The sequence below is a fragment of the Haemaphysalis longicornis genome, unplaced genomic scaffold (assembly GCF_048455015.1).
Source record: "Haemaphysalis longicornis isolate Haplotype H1 unplaced genomic scaffold, Haemaphysalis longicornis Haplotype H1 scaffold_5, whole genome shotgun sequence".
NCBI classification, from domain to species: Eukaryota; Metazoa; Arthropoda; class Arachnida; order Ixodida; family Ixodidae; genus Haemaphysalis; species Haemaphysalis longicornis.
In genome coordinates this window covers 33,092,265-33,115,893 of record NW_027526385.1, presented here as the reverse complement: position 1 = coordinate 33,115,893, position 23,629 = coordinate 33,092,265, and the positions used below count along the sequence as shown (strand labels likewise).

General features: G+C 43.9%; 1 protein-coding gene across 1 annotated transcript in view; it reads left to right on the top strand.

Annotated features, from left to right (window-relative positions):
* The first annotated feature begins 6,407 nt into the window (after positions 1 to 6,407).
* LOC144138039 (fatty acid synthase-like) overlaps positions 6,408 to 23,629 on the top strand; it is a 55,749-nt gene continuing 38,527 nt past the window's right edge. Inside the window, exons 1-10 of the mRNA XM_077670094.1 lie at positions 6,408 to 6,540; positions 7,263 to 7,589; positions 8,599 to 8,799; positions 9,500 to 9,622; positions 10,946 to 11,179; positions 12,749 to 13,050; positions 13,678 to 14,064; positions 16,138 to 16,327; positions 20,111 to 20,340; positions 23,303 to 23,506. Of these exons, the coding sequence (XP_077526220.1) occupies positions 6,408 to 6,540; positions 7,263 to 7,589; positions 8,599 to 8,799; positions 9,500 to 9,622; positions 10,946 to 11,179; positions 12,749 to 13,050; positions 13,678 to 14,064; positions 16,138 to 16,327; positions 20,111 to 20,340; positions 23,303 to 23,506 (2,331 nt within the window). The remainder of the gene's footprint in view (positions 6,541 to 7,262; positions 7,590 to 8,598; positions 8,800 to 9,499; positions 9,623 to 10,945; positions 11,180 to 12,748; positions 13,051 to 13,677; positions 14,065 to 16,137; positions 16,328 to 20,110; positions 20,341 to 23,302; positions 23,507 to 23,629) is intronic.

Sequence of the window (23,629 nt, the reverse complement as noted above, 5' to 3'; positions counted from 1 at the left end):
GCGGCAGCCGGTCAAATTCTGATGCCCATCTTAACTTCCTATCCCGCAGTACTTGGTGCACAATGGGGGGTACATCTATTTCATGCATAACGTAAAATTATCACCATCTCCTGCGTTCACACCGGGCAGGCCATCAGAGATCAACGAATGCTCTCTGGCTTGTTGCACTTGTGTAGGAGGGGTGAATGAATGAATGAAAAAAAAATATTTTGGGCCGTAGAGGTCCATGCCTCATGTGGGAGAAGGAAGGAAGCGGAGGAAAAGAACCGCTTTTCTGATAGGTTTAATGGCTGGGGCACGTCCGGCGGCTCATGAACGATCGTATTACCGTGATTTTGGGTGAAAGTAACTTTGCAAGAGGGGAAAGGTGTCAATGTGACGATGTGTTATGTTCGATCCACACACGTATTACTTCAAGTCATCCGAGGAAGGTTCACGTCTTTCGGAAACGAATATAAGCAGACAACGTCACCGGCTTTTGATGTGCCAGTATTGATTTACCTGGTTTTATGTGACGTGATGCAATGTTTGTATGTGAGGACATAGTGTGGTTTGTTTCTTCTTAGTTTGTTTAGCTTTCTTCCGTCCCATATAAGATGTTTAATGTAGGGTAAGATGCTGTGGCAGCGGGTGGGTGGGTATACATTTGCTTCGAAGGTAGTAGGGCCTTTCAGTATTTTACTGAAGTGTCCAAGCCGTTTCCACTTGTTTATAATGCCTGACGCGATGGCGCAGGAGGCCGAGCTTTCCGGAGTAGGACTTTTAGGTCCCCCAATATGTCAGAAGAAGTGGGTTGGTTTAATGGTGGTGTTTTTAAAGTGCGGGTTGGCCACTCTTAGGATGAATTATTTTACCTACAGCATCTTTGTTGACTTGTGTCCAGGAGGGAGGAATTCAAGTGGAAATTTGAGCGCAAAAATTCGACAAAGACACAGAAAGACAAGACGGGCTAAATATACTGTTTGATTCGCTGCCTCGTTGCATAGGCTGTTGTAGCGTCCAGGGGACCATTCCTTGAAGATGGAAATGGCCTGAGATCTAGCAGGTTTTGCACTGTACTTTAAATCTCACAGTGCAAAAAAGGGGCTTGCTAGGTTGAGGTGGCAGAGATCTCGTAATTAGCTCCATTATGCATAAATATCTTGACTTGTTTTGGTTTGTGCAGTGTTTAAATTATTCCCATCTTCGGAAGAATAGGGTGACAGCTGGGATAACAATCTGTAGTTTTGATGCGCTGAAGTGAAATTCTGCTGCAGTAAAAATAGTCCCTTCTTCTGCAAGTGATGAGTCAGGCCCATGATAAACGCTTGCTATTATGATTGTTTGCTTGACAGATGGGTCAGTTTAAAGAACATGAGTTGCCGGTGCTGCTCGGGGATGCAGTCTGTCCAGCATGATTTTTCGAGTCTGCATCTTTATTGTTCGTCACCGAAATTTGTGTGTATTACCTGAATCGACGGGAAAGTAGCATTTTGGTCAATTGTGTATGGACTGGTTCGGAGAAGGCCTGTTGAATTTTATTCTAAGAGCTAGATGGTCTTCTTCGTTGCAGTTGGCGTATGCTACCAGGAACTGGATTGCTGTCAGTTTGGTGGGATTATATTTATGATTATTTGGGGTTAGCCTTGGTAGGACGGTAACGCTCCCAAGCAGTTCGTGATTGACGACTGGAAGTTCTTCAGCTGAGAGCAAGTAAACTTGCAACGTGTGCCACAGTAGGTGAGTCGAAATGGAAAAACAGCACAATCTGAAAGCGGAATAAATATTGTGATGGCCTTTCCGTATATAGAAAATGTATTGTGGCATGCTAGCTTTTTCGCTGGTTAATATGTGTTGCCTTTTCTTGCTATCGATTGGACCGCCTGGAGGTTCCGTCTAGCTTGTTGTTTACAACGCTCGTAAGCAGAGAAGAAGTGGCAGACTTTGTCGTGTTTAGGACTATCTCTACTTCAGTAACGTCTACTTTGAAGGTAATAACCGCATGCCGGTCGTTGTCAGGAGGTATTCAAAAATGAGAAGAGTCGCCTTGACTTCCGTGCGTGCTGTTTTAGTTGTGGCGTAATCTCGTTTTGTGGTCCACGGGGCGATGTCGTCGATGTACATTGTCATGCAGACGCTGCTGCCTTCAGGAATTGTGATGGCCAGCTTCTTCGCGGCAACGCTACAAATTGTAATTAAGGCGAGATAATCAATGCTTGTCGCATGCTTTTGCCATTACAAAATTGTTGGGGAAGGGCTGCCAGATGAAAAGCAAAGTGTGCGATTCTAAAAAAAGCTTGCACTGTATTAGTGCACCTGGCGTCGAGCATAGTTGGTGTCTATTCCTTTAAAAATGGTGGCATATATTACTCCATCAAATTCTATTATTTCTATCAAACCAAAACGTGAGCTATGCCGGATCGTCTGCCTTTGATTTTGGTATTGAGAACTATTCGGAGAAGCGACAGACTATCATGGGTGCCCATACATGAACAAGACGGATATAGATCAGAAGGTTTAAACATTGCATATGCCCTTTTGTCGATTTAGTATGTTGGCGTTTGATATACGCACGTTGTTTTAGAGAGGCAGGTAGGCTTCAGGATATTTATATTTGGTTTAAAAGACAGGAGAGCTTCTCTTTACTTTGAATGTTCATATTACGCCGCATAAGACAAGTGCCAGCATCTTTCCGGGAGCGCTTTCAGTTCTGACCCGAAAGAGTAATGTTTTCAGCCCTGCTTGCTGAGGTGGTATTTAGGATCGTTTTCAGTATTGAAAGTTTTCCCCAGATATCAACTTTTACAATACTGAGTACAAAACGTAGCGGTGCGGGTGCAACGTACGTAGCTGACAATATTTTTGGTCGTTTAAATCCAAAAGTTACCTAGTTAGCGATGTTTTAATGACACGCGTGCTAAAAAAAGTTGTGTCAATTATACAATTACTTTCAATATTAGAATACATGGGCCATGCCGGCGATTAGTTGTACTTGAAGGTGCGTCAACTAAAACACGGTTTTCACAAGAGCCACCCGACGCACCTTTTGCCCCAATGATTTTTTGACATCGCCAACGAAGACACATTGACAAATTTTCAAGGCTAAAATTCACAAATTTTTTGGCGAGATCAGCCAACAAAATCTGGTCGCAAACAAGCAAACTAAAAGTTAATATTCAGCACAATATGAGTAAAATTGAAGATTTTGGTGAAGGAGACAGAACAAGACAGTTTACAAACATTACAGGTGCAATGAAGGGTAACAGTGCTTTAAGCACAGAGGCTGCTCAATACCGATGGGTATGCGGAGTACCGGCGGGGTTAGAAATGGCCGAACGCTCACTATAATCTTCCCATTCTTCACATGCTTCACATTCACATGCTTCACATGCCCATTCTTCACAAGTAATAACAGTGGCATTTCCATACCAGTGAGACGGCGTTAGGGTTTTTGGTGGGATGGACGGCCCATGATGCTTATTTCGGATAACCGAAGGGAACTAACTTATGTAAATTTAATCATTCGTATTGTTCAAGCTGTGTAATGCATCCACAAAAGAAACCTGGCCAAACTCGTTTTAGTGTCCCATGAAAGCAAACGTGACCCAAGTAACAGTGACAGAGACACGAGAAAAGCTGTATATTAGCATCTTTTTAAAGAGACTGGTATACCTGTGGGGAATTTGTAAAGTATTCAGCGGCTTTCAAACATAATATTCAAACTGCGATATTAAAAAGCTAGAAATCGGGGGCTATGGATTCCCAAAAAAATTGTATAAATTTTATTTAGGTTAAATTGGCCAAAAATGTTTAAAGTGCTTAGATATCTGAATTAAAATTTAGGAAATGTGGTGCTTCCCTGGCACTGTGATTAGGACCTTGTTATTTAATATCTTGAATCTTGAATACTGAACCCGTTACCAAGCAAATAAATTGCGCGGAATAATTTAAGAAGAATATGAATTAAAAGTAGGGCTGTGTTACTCCAAAACCAGAAACAGTCACACAATACTCACCTCCCAACGTCTCAATTGATTTGGTGTAGGGACTGTAGTCGCAGATAGGCGGCGGTTCCGTGGTTCAAACCAGAAAAAGGACAATTCTTCGAACTTCATAATACGGAGAGCGAAGTATGCTTCCGTGTAGTTTTAGGGTTAATGCTTCCAATTTTTTGAAACATTTTTGGCAACTTTAGCGACCTTGCGGGCGAGGCAGCTGCGGGTGGCGGAATTCGATTTTATGCTTTCACTCTTCCTGCTGTAGAGTTCAACTTTGACCGGTAGTAGTGCGGATATTGGGCAGCTGTGAAAGAGTATTTTTATGTGCTACGATGTTCATTGGCCAAACAGCTCGCTTTATAAGTTGCACTCGGGACGAGCGGTCTTCCAGTCCTGCACGGTAGTCGTCTGAATTTTAAGTTGGCTCGTCGCGTCTTTTGCAACAGCAGCTGCCAAAAGGTAAGGCTCCAGCACAACTGATCTCCTGGAATTTCCTTATTCAAACGTGCTCTCCTTCGACTCCCATTTATACTGCAGGTTTTTTTTGTTGGTTGGTTAATTGGCTGGCTCAGACCATATTTATACCACATTTATTCCAATTCATGTATACATTATCATGTATACATTATCAATAAACAAATAAAATGTTTTTGTGATTCTGATTCTGATACAAGAACCCTACAATTTCGCCTTCGTCTTTCTCTTGTTTGTTAAAATAAATACGGCGTTATTTGGCCTGGTTTCGTGTGCCGAAAAAGATTTTTTCGCGTTCAGATTACCGTTTACTGTTCACTTAAGTTCTATGTGTCTGTACACTCGGACAGGGTAAATTATATAGGGCATATTTAAAAATAGCCTATATTACCGCTAGAAGATGAATTCGCTACACTGCATTAATGCAAAGTAGTAAAGCCGATTAAAACAAACGTACGATAAAAAGGTTTGATTGGTTACTGAAATCTGGCTTTCCCACTTTTTATTTTGGAAAAAAAGCCTCCTCATAAGGCAAAACTGAGCTTTTAGATGTTTCGCAACATTGCACCCTCAGCAACAGTAAATTACTAAGCAACGTGCTCAGCGAAGCTGAACACAGCGACATAATGAAGCGAGAAGTATATTGACAGGCATTATTCTATAGTAGAAAAAATGTCGGGTGCACGCATGAATTTTTGATACTAATGCGATGCTACCTTAATTCTCATAAAGTATTAAAAATGTTATACATGGGTTGAGGCGGGAATTTTCAACGAATACTCAATTAGTGGCAACTACGCATGACTTTGCTCAAGCAATTAACGAACGGAAGCAGACAGATGCCAACTTTATGGATTTTGAGGAAGCCTTCGACAAGGTTTCGTATCTTAAATTTCACCACAAATTAACTTGCCTTCTACAAAATTAAAAGATCTTTGCCTGGATGTCAGTATACCTAACAAGTAGGTGTCAATTCGTTGCGGTAAACTATACCTCTGGTCACTTATTTCATTTCATTTATTTGTTCCTTAAGGGCCCGTAGGAATTGCTTAAGGGAGAAGGAAAATTCATGTGTGGATGAATATGTTCAATACATTAATAAGTGCAAGAGAATACAATTGTAAATAAATAAAATAATAAAGGCTAACGTACATCAGTCCACAAATCTAAGAAAAATAAAAATAAAGAAGAAACGATACTGAGAACACAAGTACAAATTAGAAACAAATGAAATTAGAAAAAAACGCTGTACCCCGTGTATCGCAGGGGTAGAGAAGAGGGCCCATCGCACCCAAAGATGGTCGTGGGGTGGAAGTTTAACCCTGTTTTTTTAGTGAGGCAGGGCCGACTTCGTTGCGGGTTTTCAGGTTGTTGCGGATTTTCAACAACAAATGCAGGATGGCAGGCACTGTGTCGTCTGGCATGCCCGTTAAATTTTTGCTATCTTTGAGGGTTTTTGTTGCTGTTTTCGGGCGCAGTACGAACAAATCATACGCGAAATTTGCATTACGCCTTTGTGCCAAGTAAATGATGCAAGAGAAATTTCACATACCTGGTGACGCCGTTTCCCTAAAAAAGTTACACAACGGCCACAGCACTAGCGCAAAAAGGTAGATCAAGGAACATGAGGTGCAATGCATGGCGTATTTTAATCAAACATAAAACAACCGAGATAAAATTTTGTACACCACGATAAGCCAATGACACAATCTCAAATCACGACACAACTTCGAGAAACAAAGTAAATATGACCAAATTAGCGAGAGTACATCTGGATGAACCTTGAACAGTGCTGAAAAACGCCATTTTTTTAAACCGAACAATGTCCAAAGCAACCTTTCTTTAGAAGGAGCAAGTTGGAGCAATCGTGCACTGATGAAATGATGGTAACCTTCAGTGCACCATAGTTAACTCACAAATCAGTTGGCATCACTTTTTTCTTCTGTTTAGGGTACCATGACGAAAGAAGACATCGTAATTACCGGATTCTCGGCATACTTCCCGCAAGCGGACAACCTAAATGAACTGAAGGAGAAGCTATACGCCGGTGTGGACCTGGTCACAGAAAGCGATGCGCGATGGCCTCGAGGTATGCCTTGAGTTTCGTTTTCTAAGTGATGGATTTTTATTCCAAAAGAGTCATCCCTTGGATGAGTTACAGAAGAAGCGTGTGCCAAAACCAGTTCATAACCTCAAATGGAGAAGTTATTATGCAATTTACAAACGTGAATATTCGTCAAATTTGTGTTGGTGCATGTTCTCGTGTTCGCGTTTCCTTGATTTATGATTAGAAGGGTCTGGTTGCATAGGCATGCATAAGCTGTTAGTTCGAATCAGGTAAAATTGAACATTTCACAGAATAAATAAAAGACGGCTGCGTCATTTGACGTTGTCATAATAGGTCTGAGGCACTAATATTTCTAATTACATCTTCTTACACTACTCCTCACATCGCTTTACTTGCCTCTATTTTGCATTTTTGGGCGCACGTTTAGATTTTTCCCACCAAAATTAGTTGTTTTAACAGATATAGTGTTGCTTTGAAAGGGAGTGGGAGAAACGAGTTACATTGTATAACCTTTTGGGAGAGGCTTGCGCTTAATTCTGACGTCATCTTGGCCTCCACGGGAAATAATTGGCTTTCGTTATCTACTTGGGGCTGTATTGCGAATCCGTGCATTTTACTGATTAGCTGAGGCACCACAAGTTCCAGTACCGAACCGCCGTAGACAAGGCAGTTTTATATACAGGATGTGTTCATGACGTTTAACTCGAGCGCAATTTCTCAACCCCTAATTCTGCATTTCCCAGGTCTTCACGGCTTGCCCGAGCGCATGGGAACCATTCGCGACCTTTCAAAGTTCGATGCTCAATTCTTTGGAGTACTCCCGAAGCAGGCAGATGCAATGGATCCCCAGTCACGCATGCTACTAGAAGCATCGTACGAGGCCATCTCCGATGCCGGTTACGACCCCGCTACCTTACGTGGCCGCAAAATTGGCGTCTTCATCGCCGCCAATGATTCCGAGACCTTCGACGCGCTGAGGTCGGATCCATACAAGGCCGACGGCTACGCTCTACTGGGAGGGTTTCAAAATACGTTTGCGAACCGCATCTCGTATTCATTCGACTTCAAAGGTAAGTGTACTTTTTAACAAACAATAAGTTGATACATGTGTTTTTGGAAGAGAACTGTCATTTCTCTGTCACGATTAGGTGGCACACAAAGGCGACATATGGCTGACTACAAACTCACAGGCTCCTGAGGAGAAGTTGAAAATATTTTTTGGTTGATTTAAAAATGATGGGTGAAGAAGTAAAGAAGAATGAATGTTATTCTTTTTTTCTATCCATATTGTTTTCGTAGAGTCATCGTTTACCATGGACATTCCTGGGAGGCTGATATTTTATAATAGCGCCTCACCTGCTGAATAATTATCGAAGTTTCGTAACAACTACTTGTGCGACATACCGGCCATTCTTGACTGATATCTCTCGCACCCTGCCATTTGGTCCATACAATCAAAACCGAAAATAAGCGGACTTCTATCTTACGACGCTCATCTAGGGACACCTGACGTCGCAACTCTCCTTACTAATATCATTCATGTCGATAGAATAAGCGGTATATCAAAACGTAATTAGTAAACACTGCGTTAAGTTAACATGAAAAAGGGACAGCAAGACACGAGATGCACGTATACGCACGATTCGCGAGATCTGAGGGCGACCACGAGAGAACAAGGTGACGACTGATATTATCAAGAATTGAACACAGGCCACGTCTTTTGTGTGGTGGTTCTGATTGTTTTATCTGTCTTTATTTACGTTTCAATATTTTCTGAAAGCGTCAGAAAATAAAGCCAATGTATGGTGGCGCTTCCGTATACGTGCATATTATGTCTCGTTCTGCTTGGTCCATGCGAACTTAGCGCAATATTTTCTAATTAACAATGTACCAATTATCCCTCAAGTAAGCTCGCGTTGATCAAAGCTTAACCATTACTAGTGCACTCTAAATGCATATTTACGCTATAACTATTAGTGCTAGGTGTAAACCATTTACAATGTGATGCAATGTACGTAACTGATTATGACAACACCTCTTCAATTCTCTCCTGTTCAACCTGCCTTTTTGCACTCACAGGCCCAAGCATCTCTTTGGACACAGCGTGCTCATCGACGATGACAGCCCTGAATATGGCCCTGCTGGCTCTCCGGACAGGACAGTGCGATGGCGCTTTAGTGGGTGGCTGCACGTTGGACCTGAGGCCCACAACGGCAGTGCATTTCCTTCGTGTTGGCATGCTCTCGCCAGAAGGAAAATGTAGGGCATTCGACTCCGAAGGTAAGGGAGCAACTTATAACCTCTCATGCGGAGACGCCGAGTGCTAGAAGTGTGCGCCAGCGCTCCATCAGGGGTGGGGAAGACTTTGAAGTACCATATCTTTGGAAATCGTGGTGATTGGATGCATGGAGCTTTGTGCTGCAAGGGGGGAGCATTTGCATGCTCTCCCTGGAAGGCTATTTATACCTGTTCACTAAAAACCCATTGACATACTTCCTCACATATGAGGAGGTATGATGAAGAAAACATTAAAATAGTAATCTACAAAGGTTACACCACCTCGTCGTGCTTCAAATACAATGAGCACGTACTTGACAAGAAGAAAGAGGAATTACTGGTGTATCAAACTCTACAAAGTGGTAAGCTAACGTGTGTTTTTCCCGCACACATTTGCACGCACGCATACGCTCACACACAAGCATACACAGGGTATGTCTGGAAGCATAGGACACTGTTAGCTATGTCAAAACAAGAGGGGGCACTATGCAGTCGTGGTACCAGTCTCTTTCACATGTGAGATGTTAACATGATTGCATGTAAGTAAATGTGATAATAAGCGCTTAAAATGGACTTGGTCTGAATATATGAGATGTCTTTGAAGCGAATAAGCAAAATTGGACAGAGCGAGAACTTCTGTCAAGCCCACACATACGTTGCATTCCAACTGCGGTCTTGCTGTGTCATCTTTTTTTTTACCCAGGTAAGGGCTACGTTCGTAGCGAGACTGTCGGCGTGTTCTTCCTACAACGTGCAGCTGAGGCTCGCCGAATCTACGCCAGGCTTGTAAACGTCAGGACCAACGTGGATGGTTATAAGGAAGAGGGTGAGCCTGTTATTTCCCATGACGTCATTTTAGAACGTTGCCAGACAGTGTGGTCTAAGCCCTGATGCGGGCCGCAGGCGTGCGCAAGGCAGATAGCATTGAACAAGGCAGAAGCGATTTGAACTGACTTCGTGGTTAAGGATATAACCAGCAAGGAACTTTTTTACCTTAATTAGCAGGGCACTGCCTGACGCAAATGTAGGCTTTTCGGGACACGACTTGCTGAAGCAAAGAGAGATTGCAATGAATGGACGCAATAGGTGAATTAGATATTTATTTGGCTCTGCGTAACTTCGACACTTTTTGATCAGCAGAACAGACGGATTACAATGCAGAAACAGGAGAAGCAACTCTAATGAGATAATACAGAGTGCAGATCAATCAATCAATCAATCAATCAATCAATCAATCAATCAATCAATCAATCAATCAATCAATCAATCAATCAATCAATCAATCAATCAATCAATCAATCAATCAATCAATCAATCAATCAATCAATCATATTAATCAATAAATCAATCAATCAATAAATCAATCAATAGACCGATCAATCAATAACTAATTATACCTGTCGATGCCCCGAAGATAGGCTTTTTCGCTGGCTCACTGGATGTAACAGTAAACATGAACAGTGAGTACACAACATACTACCAAGTAGGTTGCTGTCTTAGCGCTTCATTACATAGGCCAAAGGGCTTCTTTTCTGCTTTGTCGAGTAAACTCGGTCATAGTTGCCTCTCCGTTAGTGACAGGAATTTGTGCATGCATCTTCTGTGACCGATTGCTTGGCATGTTTATTGTGCAACCAATAGAAATAACGATTTCGTCCACAAATATCAAGTTCGTCTAGCGTGTCAAATGTACTCAATCTCAATCACTCGAAGTACTCCTTTTATACAGGGTGCAAACTAGTGTTCTGGCCGTACGTAATAGCTAAATTCACAGTAATGTTAACAAGGATACCATTATTACTGTTTGAAAGTCGCAGCAATGACTGCCCTTCGCACAATCCTATTTAATCATGAAGTTTTTTTTGGCAACATTGTTAGATTGTTTTCTTCTATTTATATTATGATTCTGAAGGAGCAAATTATTTCATAGGAGACTGTTATATTGCTGCACTGTGTCATTTAAAACCGCGTGCTTTGAATGTGTATTTACAGGGCCCTTGTTTATACTGCAGAGAAACTGTGGGTTGATTTTTACAATTAAAACACATTCCTCGAAGTTACCGAACAGAAGGAATTTTTAAGGCATAAATATTTAAAACAAAATGGCAGCTGTGAAAATTAAATCCGCGTGCTTTGCCAACATGTGCAGGATTCACCTTCCCATCGAGCAAGTCGCAAGAGCAGCTTCTGCGTGAAGTCTACGGGGAGGCTAATGTTGATCCACGGAAGGTGATTTATGTTGAAGCCCACGGTACAGGCACCAAAGCGGGTGACCCAGTGGAACTGAGTGCCATCAGCAAGGTCCTCTGCCAAGATGGGCGCGAAAAACCTCTGAGAATTGGCAGTGTGAAAAGCAACATGGGACATTCGGAGACAGCCTCCGGTAAGTGTTGGAAATCAAGAACCAGAACGGGACGTGTTCTTCCAAATGCATGCGGTGATAGGTTTGCTAGAACGTAACTCTTTTTCGCAATGAATTTAAAACAGCCCGATTAAAATTGTAACAGCGCGTCATACACGTTATTCAGTACCAATTTTTGTAGACGATTTTACATACACTGTTTTACGTACGTATATTGTTTTGAGGCATCCTGCAGATGACGTAATAAATTCGGTCGCCATGTATCAAGGCACGCATGCCGAAAAGTTTTCCCAAGCATGAGGTATTTATATGTCAACCCATTTTCACGTGCATTAATGTCTTCGTCTAAAAGGTTTCACCAGAATACCACGCGCCAAAAAAGCCCGACGATTTCAGATAAGAGCCTTCCCTTTTATACCTGAATATTCTATAGATTTAGCACATACATTCAAGGCGACCTTCGTTAAAACCACGAAGATGGTGTTAGCACCAAGTTAGTGTGACCACACCTTATTAGAATCACGAAAACATAGAATTGGGTCATTGAGTGGTTTTTGTCAAAGCCGCCCTAACACGGTCCTTAAAGGGACCCTGCTGCACTTCTTTTAACTGTTTCTCTAAATCTGAAATGCTTAAGGAACGCAGTCAAAAAACACATCCAGTACCTAAACTAGGGGGTTACAAAGTACCTCAGCCAAAAATTACTGCTCTATGCCGAGCAGGTAACTTGGAAATCTGCTCAAAAATGTTTCTTTTTTTTCTCTAATCTTGACATTTTTTGAGCTCTCGAATTACGTCATTACGGCAATGCAGAGGCTACTGACCACGTTCTTTATTTTGCAGAAATAAACGAATTTGATAGCCACGTTAGGAAAGAAGCCACGAAGCAAAGCACAAACGGAATGCGGATAGTTCTGCTGCGGCGAGCAAATAACGAGTGCCGCTCCGTTCTGTTGATAACTATAGCTTTGCAATGGCTTCCAGACGTGCTAGAAAGAGTAAAAGCGTTTACCGAAAGCGTTGCAGAGTCATTTAACGAAGTAATGTGATCACTGCGTTGATGAGAAGCTACATAGACTGAAGGTAGCATTCAACTATCATTATGCGCTTTCACTGCGAGTAAACGTTTCGGCTTTGATAGGATCTAATACGGAAAGAGTGTACGGCGCAGTCTACGTCTCTCGGCTGAGTTTTTTCCCTGGCATCGCTGTTGATTTTATGTGGTTGGACATTCCCCTATGTATTTATAGTGAATACGTTAGTGTGAATGTGAAATCTAGTTACTAGGCGTACGAGCTGTACGAAAGCTTGCATATGCAGCGTGGTCAGGAAGGACACTGGCCGCGTTTTCACTCCACAACGACACGTGGCACGGCGTTAAGAAAACTTACATGAACACAGTAGTGGACACAATCGTATACCTTTCAATAAATGCTGTAGCACTGTCATGTTATTGTCAGCAAGTATAGCAAATGCGAAAAATCTTACTAATGCAAGCCTGCCTTTAAAAAATACTATCCTTGGTGTCGTACTAGTTTGCGTACTTAAAAGGAATCGTGTGCCATTTATCCGTTTTGTCTATACCTGCAGGCATTTGCTCGATGGCGAAGGTGATTCTGGCCATGGAGACGGGCGTAATCGCTGCGAATCTTCACTTCAATAAAGCCAACCCTGACATCCCCTGCCTTCACAATGGGACTGTGCAGGTTGTAGACAAACCGACTCCGTTCCCAGGTGGCCTGGTTGGAATAAACTCGTTTGGCTTTGGTGGATCCAACGCTCACGTCATCGTCGACTCCAATCCAGGGGCCCACGTCGATAGCTTTCAGCGAGAAAAAAAGGAAATTCCCAGGCTCGTTCTTATGAGTGGGAGGACGAAAGAATCTCTCACGGTATGCATATATTTAAAAGTGTGCATTATTCTAAGCAACTGTGCATGATGATTTATTGATAGGCAGCCATCGCATCAGTAGGCCGTTGTACTACCAATAAACCGGTATCAATAGGCCTGTGGGCTCACGGGTAAGGACATAATGTACTCGAGGAAGAGTTGCACCTATTTTGGCATGACTCAAATTGGACGCCTACTTACTAGTAAGTTATGAGCAGCTTAAAGTACAACATCGCCAAGGGACAGACATTGGCAGAAAATTGTCGCTTGCGGATTCAGGAAGCTTGAAGGGATACCAATCGCACCAGGTAGCTAGCTTCATTGACCACCCGCCGCAAGCTTTCTTGGGGGAGATAGATATTGGACAGTTATCAATTCGAGGGTTTCGCTGTAAACGTTGCTTTAAGTCAGGTCTTATGAGTCGTTGTTGCTCCTATGGTATTCCTCTTAATGTGAACTACTCTAGACGGCCATACCAACTAGCCCTGCGCTCGTAAACTGCGCTAACACCAAAGTTTAGTACCGGAAGTTCAAACCCAGGTGTTGCGCTTTCAGTGTGGTGTCTGCTGTCAGAAGTAAAGCTGAGAAAGCACGTCCCTCTTCCTCCTGACAACCTCACAATTTCCAGATGACTCTGGACAAACTGGATGCCGATGGACCCCTGCCTGATCCTGCTTACGCTCTTCTCAACCGACTCGGGCAGCGCAGCGTGGGCAAGTTCCCTTTCCGCGGCTTCGCAGTGGTGCCCGTGGATGGCTCGAGTACAGGCACCGTGAAGGTTGTTGAGCAAACTGCGCCCGAGATTCGGCCGCTCTGGTTCGTCTTCACGGGGATGGGCTGTCAGTGGAACGGCATGGCTCGGCAAATGATGCAGTTCGACGTGTTCGCGCGGTCCATTCACAAGTCACATGACCTCCTCAAGAAACATGGATTCGACCTGCTTGACTTACTGACCAATGATGAAAAGGAAATAGGAGGTGCCGTAGCGACGTTCACCTGCATAACAGCAGTTCAGGTACATTGCCCTTTTCTATTCAGCCTAATGTTTCTGGTTGTTTAAACGACTGGTTGTACAAGCGGTTGTTTAAACGAATATCACTTATTTTTTAAAATGGTTGTATAAATAAATATAATTTAAAACTTTGCCTACACCTAAAAAAGTGTGGTTTATCCTTCTTGCATAGGATTCGGTAAAACACGAACGTGCCTTCGCAGTGCCTTCACAGGAGCATTTGAATGTTTATTGTGCAGCGATACGAACTTGCACATCGCTATTTATATTTCGTTGGTATGGCACCGTTGGACGCATCAACATTAGACACTCGATTACACGCGCCGGAGCATTGCGCAAATCCTATTGAATCCCCAGGCACTCGCAAACTGTGCTAACGAAACCGAACGGGTTGTCAGCAAGTCGTCATGGTCATTACAGCAAAAGGAGCATGATTTGTGGGTCGGCAGCTGTCTTGTGGGTGTGCGTGGCGAGCGACATCCTGCTGGAAAGCGGCGGTGGTTTTCCACAAGCTGAGCGGCGTTACACACAGGCGGTAGGCGGATAAACACAGCAGCGTACGTTGCTTTACGCTGCCCTATTGAGGCGCCAACTATGGGCGCTCATTCGCGTCATGACGCACTTTTTCGCTTCACCTCTCCTAGACGGCAGCCCTATCCGAAGGAAGATGTTAGAGGGAAGGACATAGGGCGACTTCGTACAGCTCTTAGGGCATGACTTCATGGCTCAGTTGGCAGAGCGTTGTTGGCAGAGCATGACTGATCGTGGGCTCGAATCCTGGCGCCACCGCTCCAGCTGCTTTTTCTGGTGATGTCAGTTCGGTGACAGATATGACGTCGGTAAGGTTTGTGTACCCAGGCATAAAACACTTTGGTGTTAAAATTACAGTGGGCACTTAAGTCTGATTACGTTTATTAAGGGAGAGTTCTAATAGTTTTTGTAGGAATCATTCCGACAGGTGTTTTTCTCCTCATTTCTTCAACGTCATGTCACTGTTTTCCTTCGTAGGCGTTGGTTTCTCGGTCGATATTTTTCGAAAATGGCGCGGCGACACCAGGAGCACAATCTCCACTTTTCTGTTCTGGAAATGCGACCAGACGACGTCCCCAAAAAGCAGAATAACAAATCTAAAACGTTTGGCTAATTTAGCGGGAAAGAGATCACACAGTTGGCAATGTAAAAAATCCACGTCCTCCTCAGCCGAGCCTTCCTCCGCTTTCTAGACAGTTACATTAACCGGAGCATGACCACAAAAACAAAAGACGTAGCTTTGTTGTTGTGACTTGTCATGCCACCTGTAGCAGACAGCACCATTGAGTTTCGCACTAATATATTTTGGCATCACACTCCATTGGCAGCCAATGCATGCATAGTAGGCAGGGGTTGCCTACTATGCATTGGCTGCCAATCATCAGAACTGAGCGCGCCTGGACACGGCTATGTCATAAAGTGTAAGAAGTTATATCGGCTTTTAGCAGAACTGTCATTCAAGGTTTTTATTACAGCACTGCAGTGGTCATGCATCGTATATATATAAAGAAATTCTGATTATTTCTCAAATTCCGCACGACAAATTACAGTTGAAACTGATCCCCAGGCAAACAACGTTGTATTAAGACGGGAAAGCGTCAGCAGATGCCCGTCTTCTGAAGGGCAGCTTCCGACGCTTTTCCATCGTTTGCTGTCCGAATACTACTGCGTTTCGTCGTCGCCGCAGGTTTTTGACGTGAAGGCGCCGTGATGGCTACGGTGACGGCTGTGTAAGGGATGCCTAACACAATATGTCATTGTCGCTACTATGGAGTCGGAGTCCTTAGTCAGGCAGAACAGCCTGATGTCCTCCGCAAAAGTGGCACTCATGTGCAGCTCGCCGGAAGGAGTTGTGGAGTCATTACCTCTCTCCTTACAGGGTTATTGGCGGTAATCTGATGGGGCTAGTAAGGAGCGCATTCTGGGATAACGTGTGTGTCCACCTAAGCAGAAATACGTCCTCATCTTGTTATCATGACATTTCAAGTCGCATGAACATCTTTCGAATAAGGAATTAACAGCGGTTGTTTTTCTTTTGTTTTGTAGGTTGCGCTAGTGGATTTGCTTCAGGCAATAGGCCTTGAGCCGGATGGTGTTGTGGGCCACTCATTAGGTGAAGTAGGCTGCGGCTACGCTGATGGAGGATTGAATGCTGAGCAGGCTCTTCTATCTGGCTACTTCCGAGGCCACAGTATTGAAGTCTCAGACGTGCCAAAGGGGGCCATGGCTGCCGTCGGTAAAATTCTTTTTGCTTTCACCATATTGTTTAGAAACTTTGTGGCGTGTAGGAGCAGAAAGTGTGTATTTTCACGCAACTTATCAGCTACGAGGAGAACAGTTAATAGTGGTTAACGTGTTTCAAGAAAGCATTTCTTAACAAATATATTTCTGTGAAACAGGGCCGCTTGAATGGGTAACAAAAAGTTGATAGAGGGAGAGAGAGAGAATGGCTTCATTGTCTGAGGGGTCATGAATGGCTTGGAAGGGATGGAGAGGGACACGGAGGGAAGAAATGATCGGAACGATATCACGGTACAAGTTTACGCGGTTTCTGCAAGTGAGGTGAGGCCACAAATTACTTGAACTGGTTTAGAATTTATGGGTTCCGTGAAGATCATTTAGTATTTTGTGGGGTCCATGAATGTGACTCCGGTCATAAGAATGGTTGTAAGTGGAGTCGGTCCAGGTTATAGTACTAGGTTGCATAAACCACAGTTGATAAGAAATTTTACGCGACTTTCCATGGGAGTACTAACATGGTGGGAGAGATAAAGAAGAAAATGTACACTAGCGATATAGCCCTGGCCTCCGTCTCGTTGTTGGTATGTAAGATTTTTGTCGAGGCCATTAGCCCTACAAACGCCGCCAGATAGCATGTCACAGAAGTGCTCTCAGTCCCTGTCGCTTTGTTCATAATAGACACCCAAGTTGAAAAAAAACGTGCTCACAAGCGCCCCCTCACCTGAAAGGGAAACACTTTTCATTCTACCATATTTCTCCATCTGGGGCTGCAGTGATTTTTGTAATATAAATTATACGCCTACAGTTTGCTGTTGGGGTGAACCCAAATGTCCAGATGGCACTTATCCAGTTAAAATGATTTCGCTACTGTCAAAATATTTTTCAAGGGCCTTGCACGTGCGTTAATACCATCGACTGACAGGAAACCGAATAAACAAAGACAACAAAGGCTCCTGTCAGGGCTTGTTGGTAAGTCTAAATTAAAAGTAAGCGTGCCCTGAATGCATCGTCGAAGGACAGGGCCGGGAGCAGACAAACCTTACACCCGCCGCGGTGGCTCAGTGGCTAAGGCGTTGCGCTGTTGAGCACGAGGTCGCGAGTTCGATTCCCAGCCGCAGCGGCCGCTTTTCTGACGGAGGCGAAAAGCAAAAACGCCCGTGTGTTCGAGATTTCGGCGCACGTTAAAGATCCCCAGGTGGTCATAATTAATCCGGAGCCCTCCACTACGGCGCGCCTCATCGCCTGCGTTGCGTCGGCGCGTTAAACCCTACAATCAATCAATCAGACAAACCTTACGTGGGCGCGTAAACTTCCAAATGGTTTATTAGTGTTGTCCATTGCGTATTGGCATGCAATGTGGTGGATGAGGGGGTGGAGGAGGAAGAGGGTACAATGGTGGTGCGAAAGGGATCAAGCCTGCGCATATTTTTTTTTTTTGAGGTGAGGTATATTTTATTTTAATGTATCGTTGTTACATCGAAGGCTGACGATAAAAGCTGCATAGAAGCAGCTTGACAAGCCCGTCAGCCCAATTCAAACGTCAGCAGCAGAAGGCAAAAATGCATGCTGTACAGCTTCTACAGTAATAATCACAAAACACACCAAAGTATCGCAATTCTATTGCGATAACAAAAATATGCAAAGTAAAAAAATATATATATGCACGCTAACAACTACACAAAGAAACGATATTGTATTCGAAAAACATGAGAACGCTACATGAAAATCATATTTTTGCTGAGAAAGAAAGACAGGCAAGAAAAAGAGAAACGACGAGGCACATACTGAAACATACAAAATGCAAATAGTGTCAGTTTACAAAAAATGCACCGGTAAACAAAAAGTTATAAAGAAGTGTACATATGAGCTACTGCATACAACAGAACAGGAATAAGCGCTTCAAGAAAAATGGTTACACCAATCAAGGTATTTATTACCCACAGTGAGATGTATAATGCATTAAAACGTTACACATAGGAAAAACAGTAATGCTAATTATTGAAGGCCAGAAAAATTGAAGAGTAGCAAAGAAGAGAAAGAATTAAAGGAAGGCCCGCAACGAAGTGTTTTGCAAGGCAGCAGTGATAGGTGCTGGCTTGGCGATAACTAGATGGGCGACGTAAAAAAAAAAAAAACTGGTGACAAGATCTGGTGACAAGAATCCAATTGTTTTTCTATCGCCCTGACTTTCCTATGAATGGGTACTTTTTCAGGCAGGATGACATGTTCGTCATTTGCCTCAGAGTGAATGTTGAAATTCTTGTTCACCTTCCGCGACCTCCGGTAAGCATGGTTGCATGCTGCATCCGAAGAGTGCATCCGCACCAGCACAGTGCAGAGCAAAATGGCCAACTATAGCATTTGTTTCTATCCTGAAGTCTAGCATTCTAAAAACCGACCAGTTTGACTGACGTAGGATGTGCCACACTAGGGTACCTTGTGAACAATGCCACTTCCGCGTTAAAAAAATGGTTGAACCCGGACAGAAATATCATTCCTTTTGATAGTTGGGCCAATGACGGAGCGCTCGCACACGTGTTACAGCGTTCATAAATGCGATGCGCTTCGCGAATTTCACGATAACGTTGGTGCCTGTATGTCTTGATGATTTGACACTTCTTGAACACAGCTTTACAACTGCATTTTTTACTGCGAGCGGAAATATGACTGTTAGGAACGCCTTTTAGTGTGTTCGAATGTTCACCCAGGCGATCATTAATACATCGCCCGGTTGGTCCTACATACCATCGTTTACAGGAAAAAGGAATTTCATAGAGAGCATTTTTACAGCACTTAGAATTTCTTTATTTGTTAGCGTGTTTTTTGGTACATGATGGCTTCTTATTGCCTTCTTCATTAACCCGCTTACATAGACCAGCTAGCTTGTTTGGGGACGAAAAACCACCTTCACGCAAGCTTTTCGCCCCACTCTTTTTACATTGTGTGAGACTTGGTGAATGTACGGTATCACGGTGAATTTCGTTTTTTTCTCTTCCTGGTCCTGATCTAGATTTGACCTTTTCTGCAGTTCACAAATTAAGCGCTCTAAAACACTAGTAATGATGGCGTTAGAAAGCCCTACTGCTTTTAGTTTGCCGACTTGCCTGGAAAAACTGTTTTTTGCTATTCTTGAATATGTACCTACCAGCCCAAATTTTTACTTTGTTGCTGATAATGTTGGGTCAATATTGTGCCAGCCTCCTATTTTATTCAATCTGTGGGAAACTCTTAGAATGCGTTAGAGCACTATGAGGACCTATTAAAGCGAAGCTTGCAAACTCTTACTTGTAATGGAACCCTCCCAAAAAAGTACTCACTGTACAGCAAGGCTTGGGAGTGGGCACTTCAAGATGCTAACTGTACGCCAAGCAGCAGGTACCGATTCATGCCGTAGAACCCAAATCCAAACGTTCGGCCTACGGAGTGCACACCCGATTGTTACTGCGGGTATTATACAAAAATGCATACCCCCCGAGGAGCACATACTCGTAGTGTGGGATTGGCCAACCAAGGAATACATCACAAGAAAGCTGCGCGTTAAAACATCATCGTCGTTTGGCGGAGGGGTGCATGATTTTTCTTATAATTGCGGTTCTTCCTTTGGCTGCTAGAAATCTTTCTCAGACATTTTTGACCTTTTTTTGGGAACGTCGCAGCAGCGACAAAAGGCAGAATCTTTTGTGTGAATGTAAAACTTGGTGATTTCTGGGTATAGTCTTGGTATAACTTATGCACAGCAGCCTAACCTTATCTGTTTCCGCGCTGATCTCATTCACAGGACTAACGTGGGAAGAAACAGCGAAGCGCTGCCGGGATGGTGTGGTCCCAGCGTGTCACAACGCCGAGGACTCGGTCACTGTTTCGGGCCTATATGACGCAGTTGCCGAATTCGTCGAGGAGCTCAAGGCGGAGAACGTGTTTGCTCGGGAAGTTAACAGCCTCAACCTCGCCTTCCACAGCAAATACACGGAATGCATGGGACCAGTGTTGCAGGAGGCTCTGGAGAAGGTACCGTTTATTGACGAGCTCACGGGAGTGCGACGTGCATAATCAAAGAATTAAGATAAGATATAGGAGGCTTTATGGTTATGACGGGGTTCAATGAACCCCATGGGTGTGTCCTTGTCGGGACAATGTAGTTGTGATAAAGCTCATGCCAGAGTCAATGTTGGAAAATTGACAAACCTGTAAGAAAGGGAAAATACAACACTAGGCTAGATAGAAGCAGGGGCTACTCAGCGGATCACCCGCCACGGTGGCTCAGTGGCTAAGGCGTTGCGCTGCTGAGCACGAGGTCGCGGGTTCGATTCCCGGCCGCGGCGGCCGCTTTTCTGATGGAGGCGAAAAGCAAAAACGCCCGTGTGTACGAGATTTCGACGCACGTTAAAGATTCCCAGGTGGTCAAAATTAATCCGGAGCCCTCCACTACGGCGCGCCTCATCGCCTGCGTTGCGTCGGCGTGTTAAACCCTACAATCAATCAATCAATCAATCAATCAATCAATCAATCAATCAATCAATCAATCAATCAATCAATCAATCAATCAATCAATCAATCAGCGGATCATATCAATGACTGGGCACCCGGAGAGTACTAACCACAACGATACTTTGGCCCTTCTGGTAAAAAAGGTTTCTTGTGATTGTAACGCCTGCATTGAAGTGCAGCTTTTTCACCATGCGAACACTTCTGAATCGAAAGGATATGCAATTTACGTGATGCAGCGCCGTGTAGGTACAGGTGTCCCAAAAAGCAAACGGATCCCGGATTGGAGATATTAAGGGGGTTTCTCCGCCATGTGTCCAGCCATCAACCTCAAAGTGACTTTTCAAGAAAGTTATTGTTAAATAAAATCAGGCCGCAGATATCGTTATTATGCTGGCAGCCGCATAAAATAGAAATTTTTCTAACTTGACGAAGCTTGCTCCATTTACTTTTTGGGGCACGTGAAGTAATCTCATGCTTGACGCCACCGCAGCGTAGCTGAAGATGGCTCGTTTCATTTTATCCTTGCCGAAGTACCCGCCTGGTGTACCGTGGTTTATTTTGAACGCGGACACTTCCTGTTCGAGTGTACGTGTTCTGCAATGACTGGGGTGGTTTGATTAATCTTGTTGCCGCCAGGAATTTGTAGCACTGCTTAGGAGTTTGCTTTGAACAAAAGCTTATTGCCTGTGCTGATGTGGTTCAGCATCTCCGACACAGCCCTGAAAAAGAGGAGTAACATTTTATTTCGATGTTTGGGATGCCCTTAAGACCCTTTTGAGGGTACTAAGTGAGGGGTTTTACTAACGAGTTGGGAGCTATAGTAGCGAGAACAGGGATCCGTGGTCCCCAAAGCACACGTAGCCGAGAATGCAGCACTTTTGGGGCTAGAGAAGTGTACGGTTACACAAGGCGAAGTAGGCAATAAAAAACGGGGTACACTAGAAAACCGCAACCATTTTAAAGGAATGTCTAAAAAAGGTGGCTTAAAAGAATACTCACTCACAAGAAAACAAAAGAAGTCCTGAGATAACGAAAAAGCGTTCAGCAAAAAGCATCATTTTGAAATTCGGGTAACTCGACGTGACTTCTCACGTGAATTGACGTGGTTCGCGTTACTTAACAGGATTCTAATGACTTTTGTCTTTAAGAAAAGGAAACAGCAAAAACGGGACCAGTACCGGGTGCTGCAAATGGTTATCGAAGCTGTGACAGAATGTTGTTACCAGTGTAGCTTTGTCCCTAGAAGTAGAGGTGTGTATTTCAGCGGCAAACCAATGGAGAGCGCGTGTCCCTTCTGCGAGGAAAAAAAAAAATGTATAGAGCGCAGGTGTTCCCGAGAGAACTCCTGTTGCAGCAAGCGTTACCTAAAAGTGTTGAAACCAAACAACCGTTATTTAGGTGTTTTATACAAACATTATACCACAAAATGTAGAAAAAAGAATATTTAAGGCAAGAAATAAGGATGAACTTAACGAATAAACCGTCTGAAGTCAACTGGTACGTCACGACCGCCAGCGGAGCTGCATACGACAGGAGTTGCTCAGCAGAAGTTTTCGTCGCAAAATCTACCCCTACTATCGGCCCCGATGAACACAGCTCTCTCTTTGAGTACACTGTACTAAAGGCGCGCCAAAGAACACAGTCTTTCTGGTCGGTAGGACAGCAGAACTCTGATTTACTTTCAATGCCGGGCTTTTTGTATCATGCCTAGTGTGAGAGGCGACGGGGACGAGGCACAGGAGCGACCAGAGCTGCTGCCGCGACAAAATGGAAGACGCGTGCGGGATATATGAGGACGATATTGTTAGGCAGGTATGACCGGCGGCACTGCAGGTGGATTGAAGGCTCAAGTTTTGCCGAAGATGCGCTTAAATCTAAATAGTAAAAAAATGTGCATACGGTGAAGAGAGGGCTTAAAGCCGGAGTAACTTTTGCCTGTGACGCATTGGTATTTTTGAAAGAGTTAAAACTGCCCCGGAAAGACCTATCGGTACTTGTTCAATCAGGTAATACAAGCTTGTTATAAACATTTGCATCGGTGAGTGCGCAATTGTCTGGCTGGCAAATTTGTTGAAACCTACATGAACGAAAAAGAGGGAGCTCCTGGCTCATTCCCGGGTGTTATTGTCATAAGCTTGTATTATCACCATTTCATTCATGTTGTCAGCGCTAAACGCTGCTCTATTACGTGTGGTTCACACCTGGACCTGGGCGCTAGAGCGATGAGAAACAGTAATCGGCAAGGACACCCTGCTAGTTGGTCACTAACTATATGTAGGTTACGCAAACGTTAATTGGGAATTGGTTTCGTCAGAACGAAATGGGGCCTACCGAAAAACAGCAGGAAAGAACGGTAAAAGATAGCAGGCAAATTCGTGCTTCTAATTATAAATTTTGTTTATTATAAGGGGCTGAACGAAGAATTCAGCTCGAAAAGTCCCCATGTTAATTTCTTTTCGTGTTTCTTGCGCAAACACATCAGATAATCCCGGAACCGAAGCCCCGCAGTGAGCGTTGGGTGAGTTCATCGTTGCCGGAGGACCGCTGGGGAGAGCCCATGGCTCAAATGTGCTCAGCTGAGTATTACGTCAACAACGCGGTTTCACCGGTGCTCTTCTACGAGGCAATACGGCACGCGCCCAAGGACGCGGTATTCGTGGAGATCGCCCCTCACAGTCTTCTGCAGGTGAGAGGATCACTCACTCACTCACTCACTCACTCACTCACTCACTCACTCACTCACTCACTCACTCACTCACTCACTCACTCACTCACTCACTCACTCACTCACTCACTCACTCACTCACTC